The sequence below is a fragment of the Oncorhynchus nerka genome, linkage group LG15 (genome assembly GCF_034236695.1).
Source record: "Oncorhynchus nerka isolate Pitt River linkage group LG15, Oner_Uvic_2.0, whole genome shotgun sequence".
Classification (NCBI taxonomy): Eukaryota; Metazoa; Chordata; class Actinopteri; order Salmoniformes; family Salmonidae; genus Oncorhynchus; species Oncorhynchus nerka.
Window position 1 is genome coordinate 92,058,480 of NC_088410.1, and position 25,827 is coordinate 92,084,306.

Here is a 25,827-nt window from a genome sequence, read left to right on the forward strand (position 1 = left end):
GAGCGCGCTTCGTCTTTGACGGAGCGAGAATTATGTTCAGTTTAGGTCCTCTTCAACACAAGAAACAGATTGGAATCTGCATAGAGGGAAAATCTACTGTAGCTCGCTGATCGAACGTGTTGTTTTAGGAGTCTGCTGTCCTCAAAGAGACTTCCTCATATATAGTGCACGGGATAACGTTTGCACAGTTGCACTGCCTGGAATGCGCGAGATCCAATGTATGTATTGGTTGGGTCAACAATAGTTCTCGTTGTATTGAGTTTTTAGTTTTCAGAGAGGCTCTACTGCCACGCGAAGGAGGAAACCGAAGTTACGACTGGCTTGTTTGTCTCGTAGTCTCTGAATTCTGCAGGAATGTCTCACAAGGAGAGACCCACTTTCTACAGACAGGAGCTGAACAAAACGATATGGGAGGTCCCGGAGCGGTATCAATCCCTGTCCCCGGTCGGCTCTGGAGCCTATGGATCAGTCTGGTAAATACCGTGCATTATAACAATATCTCAGAGGACTATAGAGTTGACTGTTGCATAACAAATACCAGAGTTGGCTGAGGTTTAACCTAACGCCCAACCCCATAGTTATAGGGCCTGGGGAAATTCAAAGCTTGCTCAATCTACTGTGATGATCTACCAATAAACGATAGCATCAGTGTAGCAATATGTCAATGCATCAAATCACAAATCGTGCAGGGAATCTACAAAGTTTCAGCCAGTGTAACAATTTATTAGACTAATGTTACTCAAACCAGATTGTTGTCCTACGCACGTTTCGGGGTGCCTCGGGTTTGTCTCGGATTATCTTTGTTTTTGTGCTGATCGAAACATTTTTGTTTGACGGGGATGTTTTTGATGGTGCACAACATCCTGTAAACAAAAGTAGATTGTCATTTGCGAGAAGTTAGCTTACAGAAGAAAGGCTATTCACTATTGACTCTCAAGTAAACATTAAGGCACAATCGAAATAGTTTTGGAGGAATTTGTTAAATGGTGCAGATTGTTATTGTTAGCAGCCCTACTTATCCGTGAGAACGCAGTGTGCCAATGAGTGCACGCACGTATCGCATGTCGTTGCCAGCAGCACATAAACAACAAAACTAATGCATCATCTGTCAAGATTGTAGAATCAGAATGTGTAGCTTATATGGTTCTGGCGTCTATCTCCAAAATGTTGGATAACAATAAGTGTGTTTTCAACTGTGACGTCTGTATCTTGCTGGTTCGAATCCTCGAGCCGACTTGATGACAAATCTGCCGATGTGCGTGCTCTTTGAGCATGGCACTTAACCCTAATTGCTCCTGTAAATTGTTCCATATAAGAGCGTCTGCTAAATGACTAGGGTCATAAAAATGATTAGTGTTCTAAATGGAACAACATTTTCTGCATGGTTTTTACAAGCTATACATAGGCTATTAGATTTGTCTCACATTATGTTTCTTGATCTTGGCTAATTCATTGTGCTTTGCGCCTGTATGTAAGCTTAAAGTGACTGAAACTGAACTTAAGCTTCTAGTTACATCACCCCTGTGCCCAATAGCCCTGTGCCTCCTTTAACATCCATGCATGTTCATTCTAGTACTCCACTCCAAGCCAGCAGTGTGTGTGACTGACAGTAAGTCACATGGTATTCGGGCAGAGGCTTACATTTGTATACAATCAAGTCACCCTGTTATGCGTGGGAATACTTGACAAGATTTCCTAAATTAAAATGACTTGGAGCTGATTTCCTGGTGTTTTTAGTCGTTGGTGTCCAATAGGAATACAACATTTAAGAAACATTTGGCTCAGACTTTGGGGGGGATTCTAGAATGATGTCATAATTACCCATTGTGTCTACAGGGATGAGTCATAGCCTCAAGCTTAGGTAGTCTACACTCCTCAGCACTGATTTAGTTTAGTCATCCTATTCAATGTCCCTTTGACAAGAAGACCTCATTATTATATGTACTATTATTACTTAATCCTCGTGCCCTTCGAGAATAGTTATTTTCTCTTCTGGACAGGATAAGTGTGTGTGTCACTACTGGGTTGTTTTGTACAGTAGCAGCTGCAGATGTCTCATTTTGCTTTCAGTTGGAGAATGATGCTTTGACCGTCTGTCACTGGGTGGTCATTCTATAAAGGACTATGCTAAGGGCGATTTATCATCAGAAAGTGAGAAGCAACTGAACTGATTAGCAAATACATGAGATGTTTAGGGATAGTGGTAAGGGTAGCTGCAAGGCTTAATTTTAATGTTAGGTTAGCTAACCTCAGAATGTCTCTCTCAGTATGATAACCACATATTGATGACCTGCTGCATCTCTCTGCTCTCCTGGACACAGCAGATGTATACTGATTTAATGCAGTGGTGAGAGAGGCAGTAGGAAACAGTATAATGGGAGAGTAGTGAGGTATTAATAGACTAACTCTACCTCCTCCCAGTTGTCTTGGCTGTTCAAATCACTAAGAACTTAAAAGGATCCACGTGCACAGAAGGTGTGACCTTCCCCCTCAGGAGGTTGAAAAGCTTGGGCCCTCAAAAGGTTATCCAGCTACACCACTGAGAGCATCTTGACTGGCTGCGCATCACCGCTTGGTATGGCAATACCACCGCCCTCGATCGCACTACAGAGGGGATGTGCAGACAGCCCAGTATGTCACTGGGGCTGAGCTCCCCAAGCCATAAGGCTACTAAATAGCTAACAAATGGCTACAGAGACTATCTGAGTTGACCTTGGTACTTTATTAGTCTCTGTACACACTCACACGGCCTTACACACTCACACGGCCCTACACACTCACACGGCCCTACACACTCACACGGCCCTACACACTCACACGGCCCTACACACTCACACGGCCTTACACACTCACACGGCCCTACACACTCACACGGCCCTACACACTCACACGGCCCTACACACTCACACGGCCCTACACACTCACACGGCCCTACACACTCACACGGCCCTACACACTCACACGGCCTTACACACTCACACGGCCTTTATTTACAAGTCAGTTAAGAACACTCTTACACGGCCTGGGAACCCTAGGGGCACACTCACACGGCCACCTTCCGGTTACACACTCACACGGCCCTACACACTCACACGGCCTTACACACTCACACGGCCCTGCACACACACTCACACGGCCCTACACACTCAGCTTCACGGCCCTACACACTCACACAAGGCCCTACAACACTCACAGTCTAGGGCCTTTATTTTTTTAATGTCGTTTTTTTTTTACCTTTATTTAACCAGGCAAGTCAGTTAAGAACACATTCTTATTTTCAGGAGTGACGATGGGCCAAGGCCTGGGAACAGTGGGTTAACTGCCTGTTCAGGGGCACGCTTGCAGTGAGCTTCTACCCCCAAGCCAGAAGACTGCTGAACAGCTCGGGGTTTGAACTCACAACCTTCCGGTTACTAGTCCAACGCTCTAACCACTAGGCTATCCTGCCGGCCTTACACACTCACACGGCCTTACGCACTCACACGGCCCTGCACACTCATACGGCCCTGCACACCTCACACCGCCCTGCACACTCACACGGCCCTGCACACTCACAAGGCTCCTTAACAGCTTCTACCCCCAAGCTATAATACTGCTGCTACCACAAGGCTCTGCTACCACAAGGCTCTGCTACCACAAGGCAAGCGGTACCAGAGCGCCAAGTCTAGGACCAAACGACTCCTTAACAGCTTATTTTTTCATTTGACCCCTTTTTCTCCCCAATGTCGTTTTATCCAATTGGTAGTTAGTCTCGTCTCATCGCTGCAACTCCTGTATGGACTCGGGAGAGGCGAAGGTCGAAACACAATGCTCACTTAACCAGCCGCACCAATGTGTCGGAGGAAACACCGTACACCTGGCGACTGTGTCAGCGTGCACTGTGCCCGGCCCACCACAGGAGTCGCTAGTGTCCGATGGGCCAAGGACTCCCTGCCGGCGTAACCCTCCTGTAACCCGCACGGCGCTGGGCCAATTGTGCACCACCCCATGGCTCTTCCGGCTGCGACAGAGTCTGCACTCAAATCCAGAATCTCTAGTGGCACAGCTTGCAGTGCCTCACAGCTTCTACCCCCAAGCCAGAAGACTGCTGAACAATTAATCAAATGGCCACTCAGTCTATTTACATAGACCCCCCCCCCCCCAAACACACACGCACTTATTTTTACACTGCTGCTACTCCCTGTTTATTATCTATGCATAGTCACTTTACCCCTTCCTACATGTACAAATGACCTCCACTAACCTGTACCCAGCACACTGACTCAGTACCCATAACCCCTGTATATAGCCTCCTTATTGTTATTTTTATTGTGTTACTTTTTGTTATTTTTTACTTTAGTTAATTTGGTACATTTTTTCTTAACTCTTTCTAGAACTACATTGTTGGTTCAGGGCTTGTCAGTAAAGCCTTTCACAAATACCTGTTGTATTTGGCGCATGTGACAAATAAAGTTTGATTTGATTATTGCATTGTTGGGTTTGAGTTTGCAAGAAAGGCATTTTTCACTGTATGTGTGCATGTAACATTAAATTTCTTCCATGGGTCAGTTCCTGTCGTCCTGTCTCCACTCAGTTGTCAATCAGTCGTTCGCCCAGTCAGTTGGTCGCCCTGCCAGACTGTTGGTCAGTCCAGTCAGTTGGTCGCCCTGCCAGACTGTTGGTCAGTCCAGTCAGTTGGTCGCCCTGCCAGACTGTTGGTCAGTCCAGTCAGTTGGTCGCCCTGCCAGACTGTTGGTCAGTCCAGTCAGTCGGTCGCCCTGCCAGACTGTTGGTCAGTCCAGTCAGTTGGTTGCCCTGCCAGACTGTTGGTCAGTCCAGTCAGTTGGTCGCCCTGCCAGACTGTTGGTCAGTCCAGTCAGTTGGTCGCCCTGCCAGACTGTTGGTCAGTCCAGTCAGTCGGTCGCCCTGCCAGACTGTTGGTCAGTCCAGTCAGTCGGTCGCCCTGCCAGACTGTTGGTCAGTCCAGTCAGTTGGTCGCCCTGCCAGACTGTTGGTCAGTCCAGTCAGTTGGTCGCCCTGCCAGACTGTTGGTCAGTCCAGCCCCAGTCAGTCCAGTCAGTCGTCGCCCTGCCCTGCCAGACTGTTGGTCAGTCCAGTCAGTTGGTCAGCCCTGCCAGACTGTTGGTCAGTCCAGTCAGTTGGTCGCCCTGCCAGACTGTTGGTCAGTCCAGTCAGTCGGTCGCCCTGCCAGACTGTTGGTGCCAGACAGTCCAGTCAGTGCCAGACTGTTGGTCAGTCCAGTCAGTTGGCCCTGCCAGACTGTTGGTCAGTCCAGTCAGTCGGTCGCCCCCTGCCAGACTGTTGGTCAGTCCAGTCAGTTGGTCAGTCCCCTGCCAGACTGTTGGTCAGTCCAGTCAGTCGTCCAGTCAGTTGGCCCTGCCAGACTGTTGGTCAGTCCAGTCAGTCGGTCGCCCTGCCAGACTGTTGGTCAGTCCAGTCAGTCGGTCTGCCAGACCTGCCAGACTGTTGGTCAGTCCAGTGCCAGACTGTTGGTCGTCCAGTCAGTTGGCGCCCTGCCAGAGTGTTGGTCAGTCCAGTCAGTCGGTCGCCCTGCCAGACTGTTGGTCAGTCCAGTCAGTCGGTCGCCCTGCCAGACTGTTGGTCAGTCCAGTCAGTTGGCCCTCAGCCCTGCCAGACTGTTGGTCAGTCCAGTCAGTCAGGTCGCCCTGCCAGACTGTTGGTCAGTCCAGTCAGTTGGTCGCCCTGCCAGACTGTTGGTCAGTCCAGTCAGACTGTTGGTCAGTCGGTCGCCCTGCCAGACTGTTGGTCAGTCCAGTCAGTTGGTTGCCCTGCCAGACTGTTGGTCAGTCCAGTCAGTTGGTCGCCCTGCCAGACTGTTGGTCAGTCCAGTCAGTTGGTCGCCCTGCCAGACTGTTGGTCAGTCCAGTCAGTCGGTCGCCCTGCCAGACTGCCAGTTGGTCAGAGTCCAGTCAGTCGGTCGCCCTGCCAGACTGTTGGTCAGTCCAGTCAGTCGGTCGCCCTGCCAGACTGTTGGTCAGTCCAGTCAGTCGGTCGCCCTGCCAGACTGTTGGTCAGTGCCAGAGTCAGTCAGTTGGTCGCCCTGCCAGACTGTTGGTCAGTCCAGTCAGTCGGTCGCCCTGCCAGACTGTTGGTCAGTCCAGTCGGTCGCCCTGTTGGTCAGACTGCCCTGCCAGACTGGTCAGTCCAGTCAGTTGGTCGCCCTGCCAGACTGTTGGTCAGTCCAGTCAGTTCCAGTCAGTTGGTCGCCCTGCCAGACTGTTGGTCAGTCCAGTCAGTCGGTCGCCCTGCCAGACTGTTGGTCAGTCCAGTCAGTCGGTCGCCCTGCCAGACTGTTGGTCAGTCCAGCCCTCAGACTGTTGGTCAGTCCAGTCAGTTGGCCCTGCCAGACTGTTGGTCAGTCCAGTCAGTCGGTCGCCCTGCCAGACTGTTGGTCAGTTGGTCGCCCTGCCAGACTGTTGGTCAGTCCAGTCAGTCGGTCGCCCTGCCAGACTGTTGGTCAGTCCAGTCAGTCGGTCGCCCTGCCAGACTGTTGGTCAGTCCAGTCAGTCAGGTCGCCCTGCCAGACCAGACTGCCAGACTGTTGGTCAGTCCAGTCAGTCGGTCGCCCTGCCAGACTGTTGGTCAGTCCAGTCAGTTGGTCGCCCTGCCAGACTGTTGGTCAGTCCAGTCAGTCGGTCGCCCTGCCAGACTGTTGGTCAGTCCAGTCAGTTGGTCGCCCTGCCAGACTGTTGGTCAGTCCAGTCAGTCAGTCGGTCGCCCTGCCAGACTGTTGGTCAGTCCAGTCAGTTGGTCGCCCTGACAGACTGTCGGTCAGTCCAGTCAGTCGGTCGCCCTGCCAGACTGTTGGTCAGTCCAGTCAGTTGGTTGCCCTGCCAGACTGTTGGTCAGTCCCAGTCAGAGTTGGTCCAGTCCCTGCCAGACTGTTGGTCAGTCCAGTCAGTTGGTCGCCCTGCCAGACTGTTGGTCAGTCCAGTCAGCCCTGCCAGACTGTTGGTCAGTCGGTCGCCCTGCCAGACTGTTGGTCAGTCCAGTCAGTCGGTCGCCCTGCCAGACTGTTGGTCAGTCCAGTCAGTCAGGTCGCCCTGCCCTGCCAGACTGCCAGACTTGGTCAGTCCCAGTCAGAGTTGGTCAGCCAGTCTGCCAGACTGTTGGTCAGTCCAGTCAGTCGGTCGCCCTGCCAGACTGTTGGTCAGTCCAGTCAGTCAGAGTTCAGTCCAGTCAGTTGCCCTGCCAGACTGTTGGTCAGTCCAGTCAGTGGGTCGCCCTGCCAGACTGTTGGTGGTCAGCCCTGCCAGAGTCAGTCCAGTCAGTTGGTCGCCCTGCCAGACTGTTGGTCAGTCCAGTCAGTTGGTCGCCCTGCCAGACTGTTGGTCAGTCCAGTCAGTCGGTCGCCCTGCCAGACTGTTGGTCAGTCCAGTCAGTCGGTCGCCCTGCCAGACTGTTGGTCAGTCCACTGTTGGTCAGTCGGTTGGTCCCTGCCAGACTGTTGGTCAGTCCAGTCAGTCGGTCGTCCAGTCCTGCCAGACTGTTGGTCAGTCCAGTCAGAGTCGGTCGCCCTGCCAGACTGTTGGTCAGTCCAGTCAGTCAGTCGGTCGCCCTGCCAGACTGTTGGTCAGTCCAGTCAGTCAGTCGGTCGCCCTGCCAGACTGTTGGTCAGTCCAGTCAGTCGGTCGCCCTGCCAGACTGTTGGTCAGTCCAGTCAGTCGGTCGCCCTGCCAGACTGTTGGTCAGTCCAGTCAGTTGGTCGCCCTGCCAGACTGTTGGTCAGTCCAGTCAGTTGGTCGCCCTGCCAGACTGTTGGTCAGTCCAGTCAGTCGGTCGCCCTGCCAGACTGTTGGTCAGTCCAGTCAGTCGGTCGCCCTGCCAGACTGTTGGTCAGTCCAGTCAGTCAGTTGGTCGCCCTGCCAGACTGTTGGTCAGTTGCCAGACTGTTGGCCCTGCCAGACTGTTGGTCAGTCCAGTCAGTCGGTCGCCCTGCCACTGTTGGTCAGTTGGTCGCCCTGCCAGACTGTTGGTCAGTCCAGTCAGTCGGTCGCCCTGCCAGACTGTTGGTCAGTCCAGTCAGCCCTGCCAGACTGTTGGTCAGTCCAGTCAGTTGGTCGCCCTGCCAGACTGTTGGTCAGTCCAGTCAGTTGGTCGCCCTGCCAGACTGTTGGTCAGTCCAGTCAGTCGGTCGCCCTGCCAGACTGTTGGTCAGTCCAGTCGGTCGCCCTGCCAGACTGCCAGAGTCAGTTGGTCGCCCTGCCAGACTGTTGGTCAGTCCAGTCAGTTGGTCGCCCTGCCAGACTGTTGGTCAGTCCAGTCAGTCGGTCGCCCTGCCAGACTGTTGTCCAGTCAGCCCTCCAGAGTCAGTTGGTCGCCCTGCCAGACTGTTGGTCAGTGTTGGCCCTCAGACTGTTGGTCAGTCCAGTCAGTCAGTTGGTCGCCCTGCCAGACTGTTGGTCAGTCCAGTCAGTCAGTCGGTCGCCCTGCCAGACTGTTGGTCAGTCCAGTCAGTCGGTCGCCCTGCCAGACTGTTGGTCAGTCCAGTCAGTCGGTCGCCCTGCCAGACTGTTGGTCAGTCCAGTCAGTTGGTCGCCCTGCCAGACTGTTGGTCAGTCCAGTCAGTTGGTCGCCCTGCCAGACTGTTGGTCAGTCCAGCCCTGCCAGAGTCAGTTGGTCGCCCTGCCAGACTGTTGGTCAGTCGCCCTGCCAGACTGTTGGTCAGTCCAGTCAGTTGGTCGCCCTGCCAGACTGTTGGTCAGTCCAGTCAGACTGTCAGTCGCCCTGCCAGACTGTTGGTCAGTCCAGTCAGTCGGTCGCCCTGCCAGACTGTTGGTCAGTCCAGTCACTCTTTGGCTGTGTTCCAGGTTTTCTTTTTTGCCGTCCTGCTACTCAGATGATCAGATCTCACGTCGCCTGGAGTGATCTAACATACCAGGAACCACTTTAACACATTGTAGTGATCTTATCATATGCACAACACAACAACGTGGCATGCCAGCCTTTCAGCCAGTCAACCATCTCGCCAGTCAGAGTTAATGTATGTATGCCTTTGTTCCTGCCGCTAGGCTGTCTCCCCCTTCCTAGGCCTCAGTTTGACCTCTGCCTGCTGGAGGAAGGTAAAAGCACCATGTTAAGCATGCTAGATTTTACCCCATCTGTCACTCTCAAAGTCTTCCTGAGAAAACCACTCCCATCTCAGACCTCACTTTATTCCTGATCTGTTCTCAGAAGGTGGAAGCCATCCAGGAATTGGTTGGTTGGCTATGCAAGTTTATTAAAAGAGTGTTCAGAGTTATTCTTAACGTTAAGTTGCACCCCCTCCACACTTCTGTCTTCAGAAGAGCCTCAATTAGTCGGGGCATGGAATCTACAAGGTGTCAGAACAGCCTCAATTCATCAGGACATGGACTCTACAAGGTGTCAGAACAGCCTCAATTCATCAGGACATGGACTCTACAAGGTGTCAGAACAGCCTCAATTCATCAGGACATGGAATTCAGGTGTCAGAACAGGACATGGACTCTACAAGGTGTCAGAACAGCCTCAATTCATCAGGACATGGACTCTACAAGGTGTCAGAACAGCCTCAATTCATCAGGACATGGACTCTACAAGGTGTCAGAACAGCCTCAATTCATCAGGACATGGACTCTACAAGGTGTCAGAACAGCCTCAATTCATCAGGACATGGACTCTACAAGGTGTCAAAAGCGTTCCACAGGAATGCTGGCCCATGTTGACTCCAATGCTTCCCACAGTTAATTTGACTGGATGTCCTTTGGGTGGTGGACCATTCTTGATACACACAGGAAACTGTTGAGTGTGACAAACCCAGCAGCATTGCCGTTCTTGACACAAACCGGTACGCCTGGTACCTACTATCATACCCTGTTCAAAGACACTTAAATATTTTGTCTTGCCCATTCAGCCTTTAAGTGGCACACATACACAATACATGTCTCAATTGTCTCAAGGCTTAAAAATCCTTCTTAAACCTGTCTCCTCTCCTTCATCTACACTGATTGAAGTGGATTTAACAGGTGATTATCAATAAGGGATCATAGCTTTCACCTGGTCAGTCTGTCATGGAAAGAGCAGGTGTTCTTAATGTTTTGTACACTCTGTATATTGATACATTTACTTTAAGACACCCCTTTTAAAGTTCAAAGGTTATAGACCGTTTATATATGTATAAAATCATTCTTTAACAGTTGTAAATCATTAGTTGGCTGTAGGTACAGTGAGGAGAGCTATGGTGTACAGATCCCTCAGAGCCAGCTACAAAACCAAGCTTCCCAAAATCACATGCATTCATTATGGAAACTAAACAGTGGAGACGAGACAACCCATGATAGGCCTGCTTTCTTGAACATGACCACGTGGGCGTGTAGTTGTGGTAGCAAGTTTACTCTCAGAAAAGAAAACAGCTCCTATACATGTCAGACTTCTTCGTAGGAACTTGCTTCCTTGGTATTTGAATGGGAAACGCAACAGTGTCTGTATTTGGCAACATGGTGTGTATATATAGAGAGGTAGTTTATAGGAAAGTGTTTGTCAGGAGATATGCCATAGCTGTCACTGCCCCAATATATCACTGATACAAATCAGATGTGTGTGTGTGTGAGTGAGAGACTCAGATGGGCAGGGCAGGTTTAACACCCACTCAACCTCTGCTCTCTGTACTCTCTGTTCAGTCTCAGGGTGTGGACATGCTGAGGAATTACTGTAGCAGGGAGCACAGCCAAGCCCTGTGTGTGTTACAGCCAAGCCCTGTGTGTGTTACAGCCAAGCCCTGTGTGTGTTACAGCCAAGCCCTGTGTGTGTTACAGCCAAGCCCTGTGTGTGTTACAGCCAAGCCCCGTGTGTTACAGCCAAGCCTCGTGTGTTACAGCCAAGCCCCGTGTGTGTGTTTACAGCCAAGCCCCATGTGTGTTATACAGCCAAGCCCCGTGTGTGTGTTACAGCCAAGCCCCGTGTGTGTGTTACAGCCAAGCCCCGTGTGTGTGTTACAGCCAAGCCCCGTGTGTGTTACAGCCAAGCCTTGTTACTGTTGTACATATGGACTGTCGTGATGAAGCAGAGTCACTATCGGTCACATCCACCTCTTAGCAGACAGTAACATAACATAGGGGCAAATCCTAAGGCATCACTGTCAATGGGAGACTAGGTGAGTGAAAAATGTGACTTAGGTGCAAGTTATGATTGGCCCCATTGAGACCAGTAAAGTAGGATCTTCTAGAGACTCTGACTGCCAGATGGTCAGCTCTGGCTCCCCATGGATAGTGACATCACTGTACTTCCTGTTACAGTGGTGCTGTAATCTGTTAACAGTCAGCTGCTATAGGAACCGGATGGTCAGGAGCTGATGGGATTGTTATGAGACGGGTGCAGCAGCTGTATTAGCTGTTAACATATACTAAAACCATGTGTTGATAGACCATGTTGTATCTCATCTGTCAGTTGGAAGGGCAAAGGTTGTCCCAAGAATCTCCCCTACAGATGGTCAGACATGTTCTTTCAAACATAAACATACAACATGGATCAACCATCTCAGATAATCTAACATGAGGAGCGTTTGGTGTTTCACTGCATGCAAGCGCTGGCTGAGTGGCACTGCCTTCTTTAGCCTGCTTAATGGCTGAGGAGACTACAGGACACAGACAACAATGCTGAGAGTCTGACACACACACACACACACACACACAGGACACCATCCATCTACAAAGCAGTAGGCAATCTGCAGAACTAACAGGCCGGTCTGGACGTACGATCTCATTACCCCTAAGTGAATATAGGCCATAAGCAGAACAGAATTAGGAAAGGGTTAATGACCAGCAACCAGCCAGAAGCATATCTCTCTCCTGGCCTACCGGAGTATGATTCCCTAGCATGTTGTTGCCTGGGTTTTGGAGCCAGTGTTTGTTTGCTCTAGTGTGCGGTAGAAGTGTGTTTATGGTGTTTAAGGCACTCTGAATGTTACAACTACTGCCCTACTTACGACTTCCTGGAAAAAACATTTCACAGAATTCTGACCACGCCAGCTCCTGCTGCCATAGCAACCTAGTAGGGAGACCCATTGTTGTTTCCAAGATCAGTCGGGAGGTGGGTTGGGGAAGAGACTGTGTAGGTGGTAGAAGGGGGAGAAATCAGGGGAGTTTTGAGAAACTGTGTACAGCACCTCTCCAGGTCCCATGTGTACAGCACCTCTCCAGGTCCCATGTGTACAGCACCTCTCCAGGTCCCATGTGTACAGCACCTCTCCAGGTCCCATGTGTACAGCACCTCTCCAGGTCCCATGTTTATTTAACCAGGTAGGCCAGTTGAGAACAAGTTCTCATTTACAACTGTGACCTGGCCAAGATAAATCAAAGCAGTGCGACATAAACAACACAGAGTTACACATGGAATAAACAAATGTACAGTCAATACCACAATAGAACAATCTATATACAGTGTGTGCAAATGTAGTAAGATTAGGGAGGTAAGGCAATAAATAGGCCATAGTTGCTAAATTATAATTATTTCGCAATTAAACACTGGAGTGATAGATGTGCAGAAGATGAATGTTCAAGTAGAGATACTGGGGTGTAAAGGAGCAAAAAAAATTATCACAATATGGGGGGATGAGGTAGTTGGGTGGACTATTTACAGATGGGCTATGTACAGGTGCAATGATCGGTAAGTTGCTCTGACAGCTGGTGCTTAAAGTTAGTGCGGGAGATATAAGACTCCAGCTTCTGTGATTTTTGCAATTTGTTCCAGTCATTGGCAGCAGAGAACTGGAAGGAAAGGCGGCCAAACGAGGAGTTGGCTTTGGGGATGACCAGTGAAATATACCTGCTGGGGCACGTGCTATGTGTGGGTGTTGCTATGGTGACCAGAGAGTTGAGATAAGGCAGGGCTTTACCTAGCAAAGACTTATAGATGACCTGGAGCCAGTGGCTTAGGCAACAAATATGAAGCGAGGGCCAGCCAACGAGAGCATACAGGTCGCAGTGGTGGGTAGTATATGGGGCTTTGGTGACAAAATGGATGGCACTGTGATAGACTACATCCAATTTGCTGAGTAGAGTGTTGGAGGCTAGGAGAGTTTACAGTCTAACCAGACACCTAGGTATTTGTAGTTGTCCACATATTCTAAATCAGAACCGTCCAGAGTAGTGATGCTGGACGGGTGGGCAGGTGCGAACAGTTGAAGAGCATGCACTTAGTTTTACTTGTATTTAAGAGCAGTTGGAGGCAGCGGAAGGAGAGTTGTATGGCATTGAAGCTCGTCTGAAGGTTTGCTAACACAGTGTCCAAAGAGGGCCAGAAGTATACAGAATGGTGTTGTCTGTGTAGAGGTGGATCAGAGAATCAGCAACAGCAAGAGCGACCCCATTGATATATACAGAGAAAAGAGTCGGCCCGAGAATTGAACCCTGTGGCACCCCATAGAGACTGCCAGAGGTCCGGACAACATGCCCTCCGATTGGTCACACTGAACTTAGTCTGAGAAGTAGTTGGTGAACCAGGCGAGGCAGTCATTTGAGAAACCAAGGCTATTGAGTCTGCCGATAAGAAAGCAGTGATTGACAGAGTCGAAAGCCTTGGCCAGGTCGATGAAGACGGCTGCACAGTATGTTTTTGTGCTGTTCAAGGGCAGTCAAGTCTGGAGTGAACCAAGAGCTATATCTGTTCTTAGTTCTACATTTTTGAATGGGGCATGCTTATGTAAGCTGGTGAGGAAAGCTCTTTTATATCTATCTATGAGGGTGACTGTGTTTACGGATTTAGGGTTGCACCTGGTAGGTTCCTTGATCATTTGTGTGAGATTGAGGGTATCTAGCTTAGACTGTAGGATGGCCGGGGTGTTAAGCATATCCCAGTTTAGGTCACATAACAGTACAAACTCTGAAGATAAATGGGGGGCAATTAATTCACATATGGTGTCTAGGGCACAGCTGGGAGCTGAGGGGGGTCTATAACAAGTGGCAACAGTGAGAGACTTATTTCTGGAGAGATTGGTTTTTAAAAGTAGAAGATCGATCTGTTTGGGCACAGACCTGGATAGCCTGCAGAGTTCTGTCATGCTGTCTCTGCAGTAGATTGCAACTCCACCCCCTTTGGCAGTTCTATCTTGGGGGAAAATGTTGTAGTTGGGGATGGAAATTTCAAGATTTTTGGTGGCCTTCCTAAGCCAGGATTCAGACACTGCTAGGACATCAGGGTTGGGGGAGTGTGCTAAAGCAGTGAGTAAAACAAACTTCGGGAGGAGGCTTCTGATGTTAACATGCATGAAACCAAGGCTTTTACGGTTACAGAAGTCAACAAATGATAGCGCCTGGGGAATAGGGGTGGAACTGGGGGCTACAGGGCCTGGGTTAACCTCTACATCTGTCACGACTTCTACTGAAGTCGTTGCCTCTCCTTGTTCGGGCGGTGCTCGGCGTCACCGGTCTTCTAGCCATCATTGATCCATTTTTCATTTTCCATTGGTTTTGTCTTGTCTTCCCACACACCTGTTTTCAATCCCATTCATTACCTGTTGTGTATTTAACCCTCTGTTTCCCCTCATGTCTTTGTCAGAGATTCTGTCATGCATATGTGTATAGGTGGCAGGGAAGTCAGGCGCAGGAGAGTCAAACGGAGTGTAAAATGGAGTCTTTTAATAATGTCATAGTAACATGCTCCATAACACTAAACAGGAAAAGAACAAACAAATATGGGTAGGAAGACCCGTCGCGCACCTATACAACAACAACACTACACTGACAATAAACAATCTCTGACAAAGACATGAGCGGAAACAGAGGGTTAAATACACAACAGGTAATGAATGGGATAGAAAACAGGTGTGTGGGAAGACAAGACAAAACCAATGGAAAATGAAAAATGGATCAATGATGGCTAGAAGACCGGTGACGTCGAACGCCGAGCACCGCCCGAACAAGGAGAGGCAACGACTTCGGTAGAAGTCGTGACAACATCACCAGAGGAGTAGGATAAGGGTATGGCTAAAGGCTATACGGACTGGTCGTCTAGTGCGTTGGGGACAGAGAATAAAAGGAGCATATTTCTGGGCGTGACCTCTCCAGGTCCCACATTTACAGCACCTCTTCACACACTATTACATCATCGTTGAATTCAAAGTTTGGTTGAAAGTAGCATACACACACGGAATAAAAGCAATGTTAGTGTTGAATTATTGATGTACAACATGTCATGAATGTGATAACAGGAATTTCATGTGATATCAGGAATGATATGAATGTTGTCATTACCATGTCGTAAGGTATCGTGTGTGTGTGTGTGTGTGCGCTCTTCAATACTGCAGCTCGTCGTATGACGTGAAGTCTGGGCAGAAGATGGCGGTGAAGAAGCTGTCCAGGCCGTTCCAGTCAATGATCCACGCTAAGAGGACCTACAGAGAACTAAGGCTCCTGAAACACATGAAACACGAGAATGTGAGTTAACCCCAACACACACACACACAGACGTATGAGTTAACCCCTCCATGACCTTTTACTGATCCATCACTGGGGTGAAGAAATTCTAGAAACTTTTCCAAAGTTCCCAGGTTTTCACAAATCCCATTTTGAGCCTTCCAAGAGTCCTCCAACCGAGATTTCGGGGGGAAATCTGTTGTGTGCACGTGCGTGTGCTTGCACGAGTGGACATGCCTTCACTCTTGAGCAAGCTGACCTGACCTCGAGTGAGAGGAGTTGTATCTGACTGTGGTACTGAATGTCTGTGTTCTATAAAAAGGCTATAGATCGCTGTCTCTTAAACTAAAGAGCAGATGGAGAAGTGTGTGTGCACCTGAGTGTCTGTGTGTGAAGGGGGTCAAGTGTAAGATGTCTTTGTAACAAGTTTGTTACATGATCCTCTAGCTTCTAACAGTGTAGCTTCTCTCTGAGCTGTTACATGATCCTCTAGCTTCTAACAGTGTAGCTTCTCTCAGCCGTCAACAGATCCGTGTCACATCCATAGAACCACAATCACTAGAACCGACAAAGCCCCCTCAGCCCTGTTAAAGCCGTGCTTCTGGTGTGAAAGGAAGTTTTCTGTAGATCAGGAGTAAACAACACCATTCTCTTCCTTCAGGGGTGTTTACAACGGTAACACACTGGGTCAACCGCTGTGTGTGAGGGTGAAGTCGGAGTTTAACTAATAATCTGAATCTGACAATGTTGGTGGTGATTGTGCAGAAGGTCTACCCAAACTTTCAAACTTGTCCCTCTGTGAGTTGTGAGTAACTCAGCTGCAGGAAGGGAACAGGAGAATACAGTATGATCCACAGAGAGTGTGTGTGTTTGATAGTATGCTACAAAATAGTATGCTACACCTGACAGAAAGAGTGTGTGTTAAAGTTTTTTAAAGTTTTAAAAACCTCTCTCTGAGTTGAGGTAACTCTCAGTAGCAGGGTGAGGTAACTCTCAGTAGCAGGATGAGGTAACTCTCAGTAGCAGGGTGAGGTAACTCTCAGTAGCAGGGTGAGGTAACTCTCAGTAGCAGGGTGAGGTAACTCTCAGTAGCAGGGTGAGGTAACTCTCTCAGCAGTAGCAGGGTGAGGTAACTCTCTCAGCAGCAGCAGGGTGAGGTAACTCTCTCAGCAGCAGCAGGGTGAGGTAACTCTCAGTAGCAGCAGGGTGAGGTAACTCTCAGTAGCAGGGTGAGGTAACTCTCAGTAGCAGCAGGGTGAGGTAACTCTCTTAGCAGCAGGGTGAGGTAACTCTCAGTAGCAGCAGGGTGAGGTAACTCTCAGCAGTAGCAGGGTGAGGTAACTCTCTTAGCAGCAGGGTGAGGTAACTCTCTTAGCAGCAGGGTGAGGTAACTCTCTCAGCAGTAGCAGGGTGAGGTAACTCTCTTAGCAGCAGGGTGAGGTAACTCTCTTAGCAGCAGGGTGAGGTAACTCTCTCAGCAGCAGGGTGAGGTAACAGTACAAAACACTGATCTACCTGACGCAGCTCTTGACCCGGTTATTCTTTGAGCTGATTTCCCCAATGTTGCCTGGTTACACGGTTGGTTATGCTTTTTTGGAAAGCCTGAGTCGGCCAATCACTGTTTGCTTTGGCTGGAGTCCACCAATCGCAGCGGTCACTGCCCTGCGTGGGCGGTGTGGAGTCGTGTTGTTATGAAACCCACCCACCGCAGTCCCTTTCTCTAGAAGGGGGCACACTGGGTCTGGCACGATGTCTCCTTTTCTCCCCCCCTCTCTAGTCACCCACACACTGCCTGCATGCTAGCTCTGCTCACACTCTGCCTGCATGCTAGCTCTGCTCACACTCTGCCTGCATGCTAGCTCTGCTCACACTCTGCCTCCATGCTCGCTCTGCTCACACTCTGCCTGCATGCTAGCTCTGCTCACACTCTGCCTGCATGCTCGCTCTGCTCACACACTCCCCCCATGTCTTTTTCTCTCTCCTCGGCCTCTCTCTATAATTGCATTCTGGATGATTTTCCTGTTCAGAGTTCATTCATCACTTTCCCTATGTGTTAACAGCCTCACACATAATTTAGTCCCATTCAAAACCTAGTTACCCTAACCTGTACTCTTAACCCTAAACAAAAAAACCTTAACCCTAAACCTAGCTCCTAACCCTCACTCTAAAACGAACCCAGCTCCTAACCCTCACTCTAAAACTAACCCCGCTCCTAACCCTCACTCTAAAACTAACCCAGCTCCTAACCCTCACTCTAAAACTAACCCAGCTCCTAACCCTCACTCTAAAACTAACCCAGCTCCTAACCCTCACTCTAAAACTAACCCAGCTCCTAACCCTCACTCTAAAACTAACCCAGCTCCTAACCCTCACTCTAAAACTAACCCAGCTCCTAACCCTCACTCTAAAACTAACCCAGCTCCTAACCCTCACTCTAAAACTAACCCAGCTCCTAACCCTCACTCTAAAACTAACCCAGCTCCTAACCCTCACTCTAAAACTAACCGTAGCTCCTAACCCTCACCCTAAAACTAACCGTAGCTCCTCACTCTAAAACTAACCGTAGCTCCTCACTCTAAAACTAACCGTAGCTCCTAACTCTAAAACTAACCGTAGCTCCTAACCCTAAAACTAACCGTAGCTCCTCACTCTAAAACTAACCGTAGCTCCTCACTCTAAAACTAACCGTAGCTCCTAACTCTAAAACTAACCGTAGCTCCTCACTCTAAAACTAACCGTAGCTCCTCACCCTAAAACTAACCGTAGCTCCTCACTCTAAAACTAACCGTAGCTCCTCACTCTAAAACTAACCGTAGCTCCTAACCCTCACCCTAAAACTAACCGTAGCTCCTCACTCTAAAACTAACCGTAGCTCCTCACTCTAAAACTAACCGTAGCTCCTCACTCTAAAACTAACCGTAGCTCCTCACTCTAAAACTAACCGTAGCTCCTCACTCTAAAACTAACCGTAGCTCCTCACTCTAAAACTAACCGTAGCTCCTCACTCTAAAACTAACCGTAGCTCCTCACTCTAAAACTAACCGTAGCTCCTAACTCTAAAACTAACCGTAGCTCCTAACCCTAAAACTAACCGTAGCTCCTCACTCTAAAACTAACCGTAGCTCCTCACTCTAAAACTAACCGTAGCTCCTAACTCTAAAACTAACCGTAGCTCCTCACTCTAAAACTAACCGTAGCTCCTAACTCTAAAACTAACCGTAGCTCCTAACTCTAAAACTAACCGTAGCTCCTCACCCTAAAACTAACCGTAGCTCCTCACTCTAAAACTAACCGTAGCTCCTCACTCTAAAACTAACCGTAGCTCCTCACTCTAAAACTAACCATAGCTCCTCACTCTAAAACTAACCGTAGCTCCTCACTCTAAAACTAACCGTAGCTCCTCACTCTAAAACTAACCGTAGCTCCTCACTCTAAAACTAACCGTAGCTCCTCACTCTAAAACTAACCGTAGCTCCTAACCCTCACTCTAAAACTAACCGTAGCTCCTCACTCTAAAACTAACCGTAGCTCCTCACTCTAAAACTAACCGTAGCTCTAACTTTTGGTCCCCACAAGAATAGTTAAACACGTCCACACACACAGCAAACATTTGCTTCACATCTCCAACTCAATCATCAAGTTTGCTGTCAACACAACATTAGTAGGCCATATTACCAACAATGATGAGACAGCCTACAGGGAGGAGGTGAGGGCCCTGGCAAGGTGGTGCCAGGAAAATAACCTCTCCCTCAAAGTCAACAAAATAAAGGAGCTGATCGTGGACGACAGGAGACAACAGAGAGAGCACGCTCCCATCCACATCTTTCGGAGCCGCAGTGTAGAGGGTCAAGAGCTTCATGTTCCTCTGTGTGCACATCATTGAGGATCTGAAATGTTCCCTCCACACTGACAGTGTGGTGAAGAAGATGCAACAGCTCCTCTACAACCTCAGGAGGCTAAAGAGGTTTGGCTCGGCCCCTAAGACCATCACAAACTTCTAGAGATCCACCATTGAGAGCATCCTGTCGGGCTGTTTCGCTGCCTGGTACGGCAATTGCACCGTCTGCAGCCGCAGGGCTCTCCAGAGGGTGGTGCGGTCAGCCCAACACATCACTGGGGGCACACACCCGATGTCACAGGAAGGCCAAGAAGATCATCAAGGACCTCAGCCTCTCGAGCCACAGCTTGTTCATCCCACTACCATCTAGAAAGTGGAGACAGTACAGGTGCATCAAAGCTGGGACAGAGAGATTGATTAACAGCTTCTATCTCAAGGCCATCAGACGGTTAAACACTACCCTCTAGCCGGCCTCTACCCAGTACCATGCCCTGAATCTTAGGCACTGTTACTAGCCGGCTACCACCCGGTTACTCAACCCTGCACCTTAGAGGCTGCTGCCCTATATACATAGATATGGAACACTGGTCACTAATAATGTTTACATACTGTTTTACCCACTTTATATGTGTATACTGTATTCTAGTCAAGACTCTTCCTATAACTACTGCTGTACACACCTTTTCTATTCATATACTGTCCATACATTTTATTTTTTATTTATATATATATATATATATATATATATACACACACACACACACACACACACACACACACACACACAGTGCATTCAGAAAGTATTCAGACCCCTTGACTTTTTCCACATTTTGTTACATTACAGCCTTATTGTAGAATGGATTAAATCATTTTTTATCCCTTATCAATCTACACACAATACCCTATAATACATAATTATTCAGACCCTTTACTCAGTACTTTGTTGAAGCACGTTTGGCAGCGATTAGAGCCTTGAGTCTTCATGACGCTACAAGCTTGGCACACCTGTATTTGGGGAGTTTCTCATTTTTCTCTGCAAATCCTCTCAAGCGCTGTCAGGTTGGCTGGGGAGCCTCGCTGCCCAGCTATTTTCAGGTCTCCAGAGATATTTGATTGGGTTCAAGTCTGAGCTCTGGCTCGGCCACTCAAGGACATTCAGAGACTTGTCCCGAATCCACTCCTGCGTTTTTCTTGGCTGTGTGCTTAGGGTTGTTGTCCTGTTGGAAGGTGAACCTTCACCCCAGTCTACGGTCCTGAGCAGGTTTTTATCAAGGATCTCTCAGTACTTTGCTCCGTTCATCTTTCCCTCGATCCAGACTAGTCTCCCAGTCCCTGCTGCTGAAAAACATCCCCACAGCATGAAGCTGCCACCACCATGCTTCACCATAGGGATGGTGCCGGGATTCTTCCAGACATGAGACTTGGCATTCATGATTGGTGGAGTGCTGCAGAGATGATTGTCCTTCTGGAAGGTTCTCCCATCTCCACAGAGGAATTCTGGAGATCTGTCAGAGTGACTATCGGGTTCTTGGTCACCTCCCTGACCAAGGCCCTTCTCCCCCAATTGTTCAGTTTGGCCGGGTGGCCAGCTCTAGGAAGAGTCTTGGTGGTTCCAAACTTCTTCCATTTAAGAATGATGGAGGCCACTGTGTTCTTTGGGACCTTCAATCCTGCAGAAATTTGTTGGTACCCTTCCCCAGATCTTTTTATTTGATTTATTTCACCTTTATTTAACCAGGTAGGCAAGTTGAGAACAAGTTCTCATTTACAATTGCGACCTGGCCAAGATAAAGCAAAGCAGTTCGACAGATACAACGACACAGAGTTACACATGGAGTAAAACAAACATACAGTCAATAATACAGTATAAACAAGTCTATATACAATGTGAGCAAATGAGGTGAGAAGGGAGGTAAAGGCAAAAAAGGCCATGGTGGCAAAGTAAATACAATATAGCAAGTAAAACACTGGAATGGTAGTTTTGCAATGGAAGAATGTGCAAAGTAGAAATAAAAATAATGGGGTGCAAAGGAGCAAAATAAATAAATTAATTAAATACAGTTGGGAAAGAGGTAGTTGTTTGGGCTAAATTATAGGTGGGCTATGTACAGGTGCAGTAATCTGTGAGCTGCTCTGACAGTTGGTGCTTAAAGCTAGTGAGGGAGATAAGTGTTTCCAGTTTCAGAGATTTTTGTAGTTCGTTCCAGTCATTGGCAGCAGGGAACTGGAAGGAGACGCGGCCAAAGAAAGAATTGGTTTTGGGGGTGACTAGAGATATACCTGCTGGAGCGTGTGCTACAGGTGGGAGATGCTATGGTGACCAGCGAGCTGAGATAAGGGGGGACTTTAACTAGTAGGGTCTTGTAGATGACATGGAGCCAGTGGGTTTGGCGACGAGTATGAAGCGAGGGCCAGCCAACGAGAGCGTACAGGTCGCAATGGTGGGTAGTATATGGGGCTTTGGTGACAAAACGGATTGCACTGTGATAGACTGCATCCAATTTGTTGAGTAGGGTATTGGAGGCTATTTTGTAAATGACATCGCCAAAGTCGAGGATTGGTAGGATGGTCAGTTTTACAAGGGTATGTTTGGCAGCATGAGTGAAGGATGCTTTGTTGCGAAATAGGAAGCCAGTTCTAGATTTAACTTTGGATTGGAGATGTTTGATATGGGTCTGGAAGGAGAGTTTACAGTCTAACCAGACACCTAAGTATTTGTAGTTGTCCACGTATTCAAAGTCAGAGACGTCCAGAGTAGTGATGTTGGACAGGCGGGTAGGTGCAGGTAGCGATCGGTTGAAGAGCATGCATTTAGTTTTACTTGTATTTAAGAGCAATTGGAGGCCACGGAAGGAGAGTTGTATGGCATTGAAGCTTGCCTGGAGGGTTGTTAACACAGTGTCCAAAGAAGGGCCAGAAGTATACAGAATGGTGTCGTCTGCATAGAGGTGGATCAGAGACTCACCAGCAGCAAGAGCGACCTCATTGATGTATACAGAGAAGAGAGTCGGTCCAAGAATTGAACCCTGTGGCACCCCCATAGAGACTGCCAGAGGTCCGGAGAGCAGACCCTCCGATTTGACACACTGAACTCTATCAGAGAAGTAGTTGGTGAACCAGGCGAGGCAATCATTTGAGAAACCAAGGCTGTCGAGTCTGCCGATGAGGATGTTGTGATTGACAGAGTCGAAAGCCTTGGCCAGATCAATGAATACGGCTGCACAGTAATGTTTCTTATCGATGGCGGTTAAGATATCGTTTAGGACCTTGAGCGTGGCTGAGGTGCACCCATGACCAGCTCTGAAACCAGATTGCATAGCAGAGAAGGTATAGTGAGATTCGAAATGGTCGGTAATCTGTTTGTTGACTTGGCTTTCGAAGACCTTAGAAAGGCATGGTAGGATAGATATAGGTCTGTAGCAGTTTGGGTCAAGAGTGTCCCCCCCTTTGAAGAGGGGGATGACCGCAGCTGCTTTCCAATCTTTGGGAATCTCAGACGACATGAAAGAGAGGTTGAACAGGCTAGTAATAGGGGTGGCAACAATTTCGGAAGATAATTTTAGAAAGAAAGGGTCCAGATTGTCTAGCCCGGCTGATTTGTAGGGGTCCAGATTTTGCAGCTCATTCAGAACATCAGCTGAACGGATTTGGGAGAAGGAGAAATGGGGAAGGCTTGGACGAGTTGCTGTTGGGGGTGCAGTGCTGTTGACCGGGGTAGGAGTAGCCAGGTGGAAAGCATGGCCAGCCGTAGAAAAATGCTTATTGAAATTCTCAATTATGGTGGATTTATCAGTGGTCACAGTGTTTCCTATCTTCAGTGCAGTGGGCAGCTGGGAGTAGGTGTTCTTATTCTCCATGGACTTTACAGTGTCCCAGAACTTTTTTGAGTTAGTGTTGCAGGAAGCAAATTTCTGCTTGAAAAAGCTAGCCTTGGCTTTTCTAACTGCCTGTGTATAATGGTTTCTAGCTTCCCTGAACAGCTGCATATCACGGGGGCTGTTCGATGCTAATGCAGAACGCCATAGGATGTTTTTGTGTTGGTTAAGGGCAGTCAGGTCTGGGGAGAACCAAGGGCTATATCTGTTCCTGGTTCTAATTTTCTTGAATGGGGCATGTTTATTTAAGATGGTTAGGAAGGCATTTAAAAAATATATCCAGGCATCCTCTACTGACGGGATGAGATCAATATCCTTCCAGGATACCCCGGCCAGGTTGATTAGAAAGGCCTGCTCGCTGAAGTGTTTCAGGGAGCGTTCTACAGTGATGAGTGGAGGTCGTTTGACCGCTGACCCATTACGGATGCAGACAATGAGGCAGTGATCGCTGAGATCTTGGTTGAAGACAGCAGAGGTTTATATTTAGAGGTGTATATCTGTGGCTCGACACACTCTTATCTCGTAGCTCTATGGACAATTCCTTCAACCTCATGGCTTGTTGTTTGCTCTGACATGCACTGTCAACTGTGGGACCTTATAGACAGGTGCATGCCTTTTCAAATCATGTCCAATCAATTGAATTTACCACAGGTGGACTCCAATCAAGATGTAGAAACATCTCAAGGACGATCAATGGAAACAGGATGCACCTGAGCTCAATTTTGAGTCTCATAGCAAAGGGTCTGAATATTTATATAAGTAAGGTATTTCTGTTTTTTATTTTTCATACATTTCAGAACCTGTTTTGGGTTATCATTATGGGGTATTGTGTGTAGATTGATGAGGAACACTTTTTAATTTAATCCATTTTAGATTCAAATCTACACACACTAATACTATACTGAACAAACATGTATATTCAACAATTGTACTAAGTTACAGTTCATAAAAGGAAATCAGAAAATTGAAATAAATTCATTAGCCTCTAACCATTGGATTTCACATGACTGGGCCGGTGCGCAGCCATGGGTGGTGCATAGGAGAGTGAGAGTACATAGGCCCACCCACTGGGAGCCAGGCCCACCCACTGGGGAGCCAGGCCCACCCACTGGGGAGCCAGGCCCACCCACTGGGGAGCCAGGCCCACCCACTGGGGAGCCAGGCCCACCCACTGGGGAGCCAGGCCCACCCACTGGGGAGCCAGGCCCACCCACTGGGGAGCCAGGCCCACCCACTGGGGAGCCAGGCCCACCCACCCAGGCCCAGCCACTGGGGAGGGCCCAGCCAATCCAGCTTTATTACAGACCCACCCATTTGGGAGCCAGGCCCACCATCACTCCGGGGGCTGGCCAGGCCCACCCACTGGCTGGGAGCCAGCTGTCCGGGTGGCTGGCCCAAACCCTCAGATTCATCAGCTGTCCGGGTGGCTGGTCCAGGCCCACCCACGGGTGGCTGGTCTCAGCCATCCGGGTGGCTGGTCCCAGCCAATCAGAAGTTTTGCTGTTTTCCAGTTTCCACAAAAGGGCTTTATTACAGACAGAAATACTCTTTAGCTGCATCAGCTGTCCGGGTGGCTGGTCTCAGATGATCCAGCAGGTGAAGAAGCAGGATGTGGAGGTCCCTGGCTAGAGTGGTCACGTGATCTGCGGTTGTAAGGCAGGTTGAACGTACCACCAAATTTTCAAAAATGACAGAGGTGGCTTATGATAGAAAGTGAACATTAAATTATCTGGCAACAGCACTGGTGGACATTCATACAGTCAGCATGCCAATTACACGATCCCTCAAAACTTGAGGTGTCTGTGGCATTGTTTAGTGTGACAAAACTGTGCATTTTAGAGAGGCCTTTTATTGTCCCCAGCACAAAGTGCACCTGTGTAAGGATCATGCTGTTTAATCAGCTTCTTGATATTCCACACCTGTCAGGGAATGTAAACAAATTTGTTCCCAGAATTTGAGAGAAATAGATTTTTTGTGCGTATGGAACATTTCTGTGATAATTTATTTCAGGTCATGAAACATGGAACCAACACTTTACATGTTGCCTTTATATTTATTTGTGTATATTTTGTTTATATACATGGCCAAAACTATGTAACCTGCTCTCCAAAATCATGAACATTAATATGGAGTTGGTCCCTCCTTTTTCTGCTATAACAGCCTCCACTCTTCTGGGAAGGCTTTCTACTAGATGTTGGAACATTGCTGAGTGAGGTCGGGCACTGATGTTGGGTGATTAGGCCTGGCTCGCAGTCTGCGTTCCAATTAATCCCAAAGGTGTTCGATGGGGTTGGGGTCAGGGCTCTGTGCAGGTCAGTCAAGTTATTCCACACAGATCTTGACAAACCATTTCTTTATGGACCTCGCTTTGTGAACGGGGGCATTGTCATGCTGAAACAGGAAAGGGCCTTCCCCAAACTGTTGCCACAAAGTTGGAAGCACAGAATCTAGAATGTCATTGTATGTTGTAGCGTAACATTTCCCTTCACTGGAACTGAGGCCTAGCCCGAACCATGAAAACCAGCCCCAGACCATTATTCCTCCTCCACCAAACTTTACAGTTGGCACTATGCATGCGAGAAGGTAGCGTTCTCCTGGCATCCACCAAACACAGAGTTGTCGGTCGGTCTGCCAGAGGGTGAAGTGTGATTCATCACTCCAGAGAAAGCGTTTCCACTGCTCCAGAGTCCAATGGCAGTGAGCTTAACCCCACTCCAGCCGA

The 25,827-nt window shown here is 48.7% G+C and overlaps 1 protein-coding gene across 1 annotated transcript in view; it reads left to right on the top strand.

Annotated features, from left to right (window-relative positions):
* Window positions 1-25,827, top strand: part of LOC115143529 (mitogen-activated protein kinase 14A-like) — a 50,083-nt gene continuing 24,256 nt past the window's right edge. Inside the window, exons 1-2 of the mRNA XM_065002048.1 lie at window positions 1-473; window positions 15,284-15,413. Coding sequence (XP_064858120.1) covers window positions 355-473; window positions 15,284-15,413 — 249 coding nt within the window. The 5' untranslated portion in view covers window positions 1-354. The remainder of the gene's footprint in view (window positions 474-15,283; window positions 15,414-25,827) is intronic.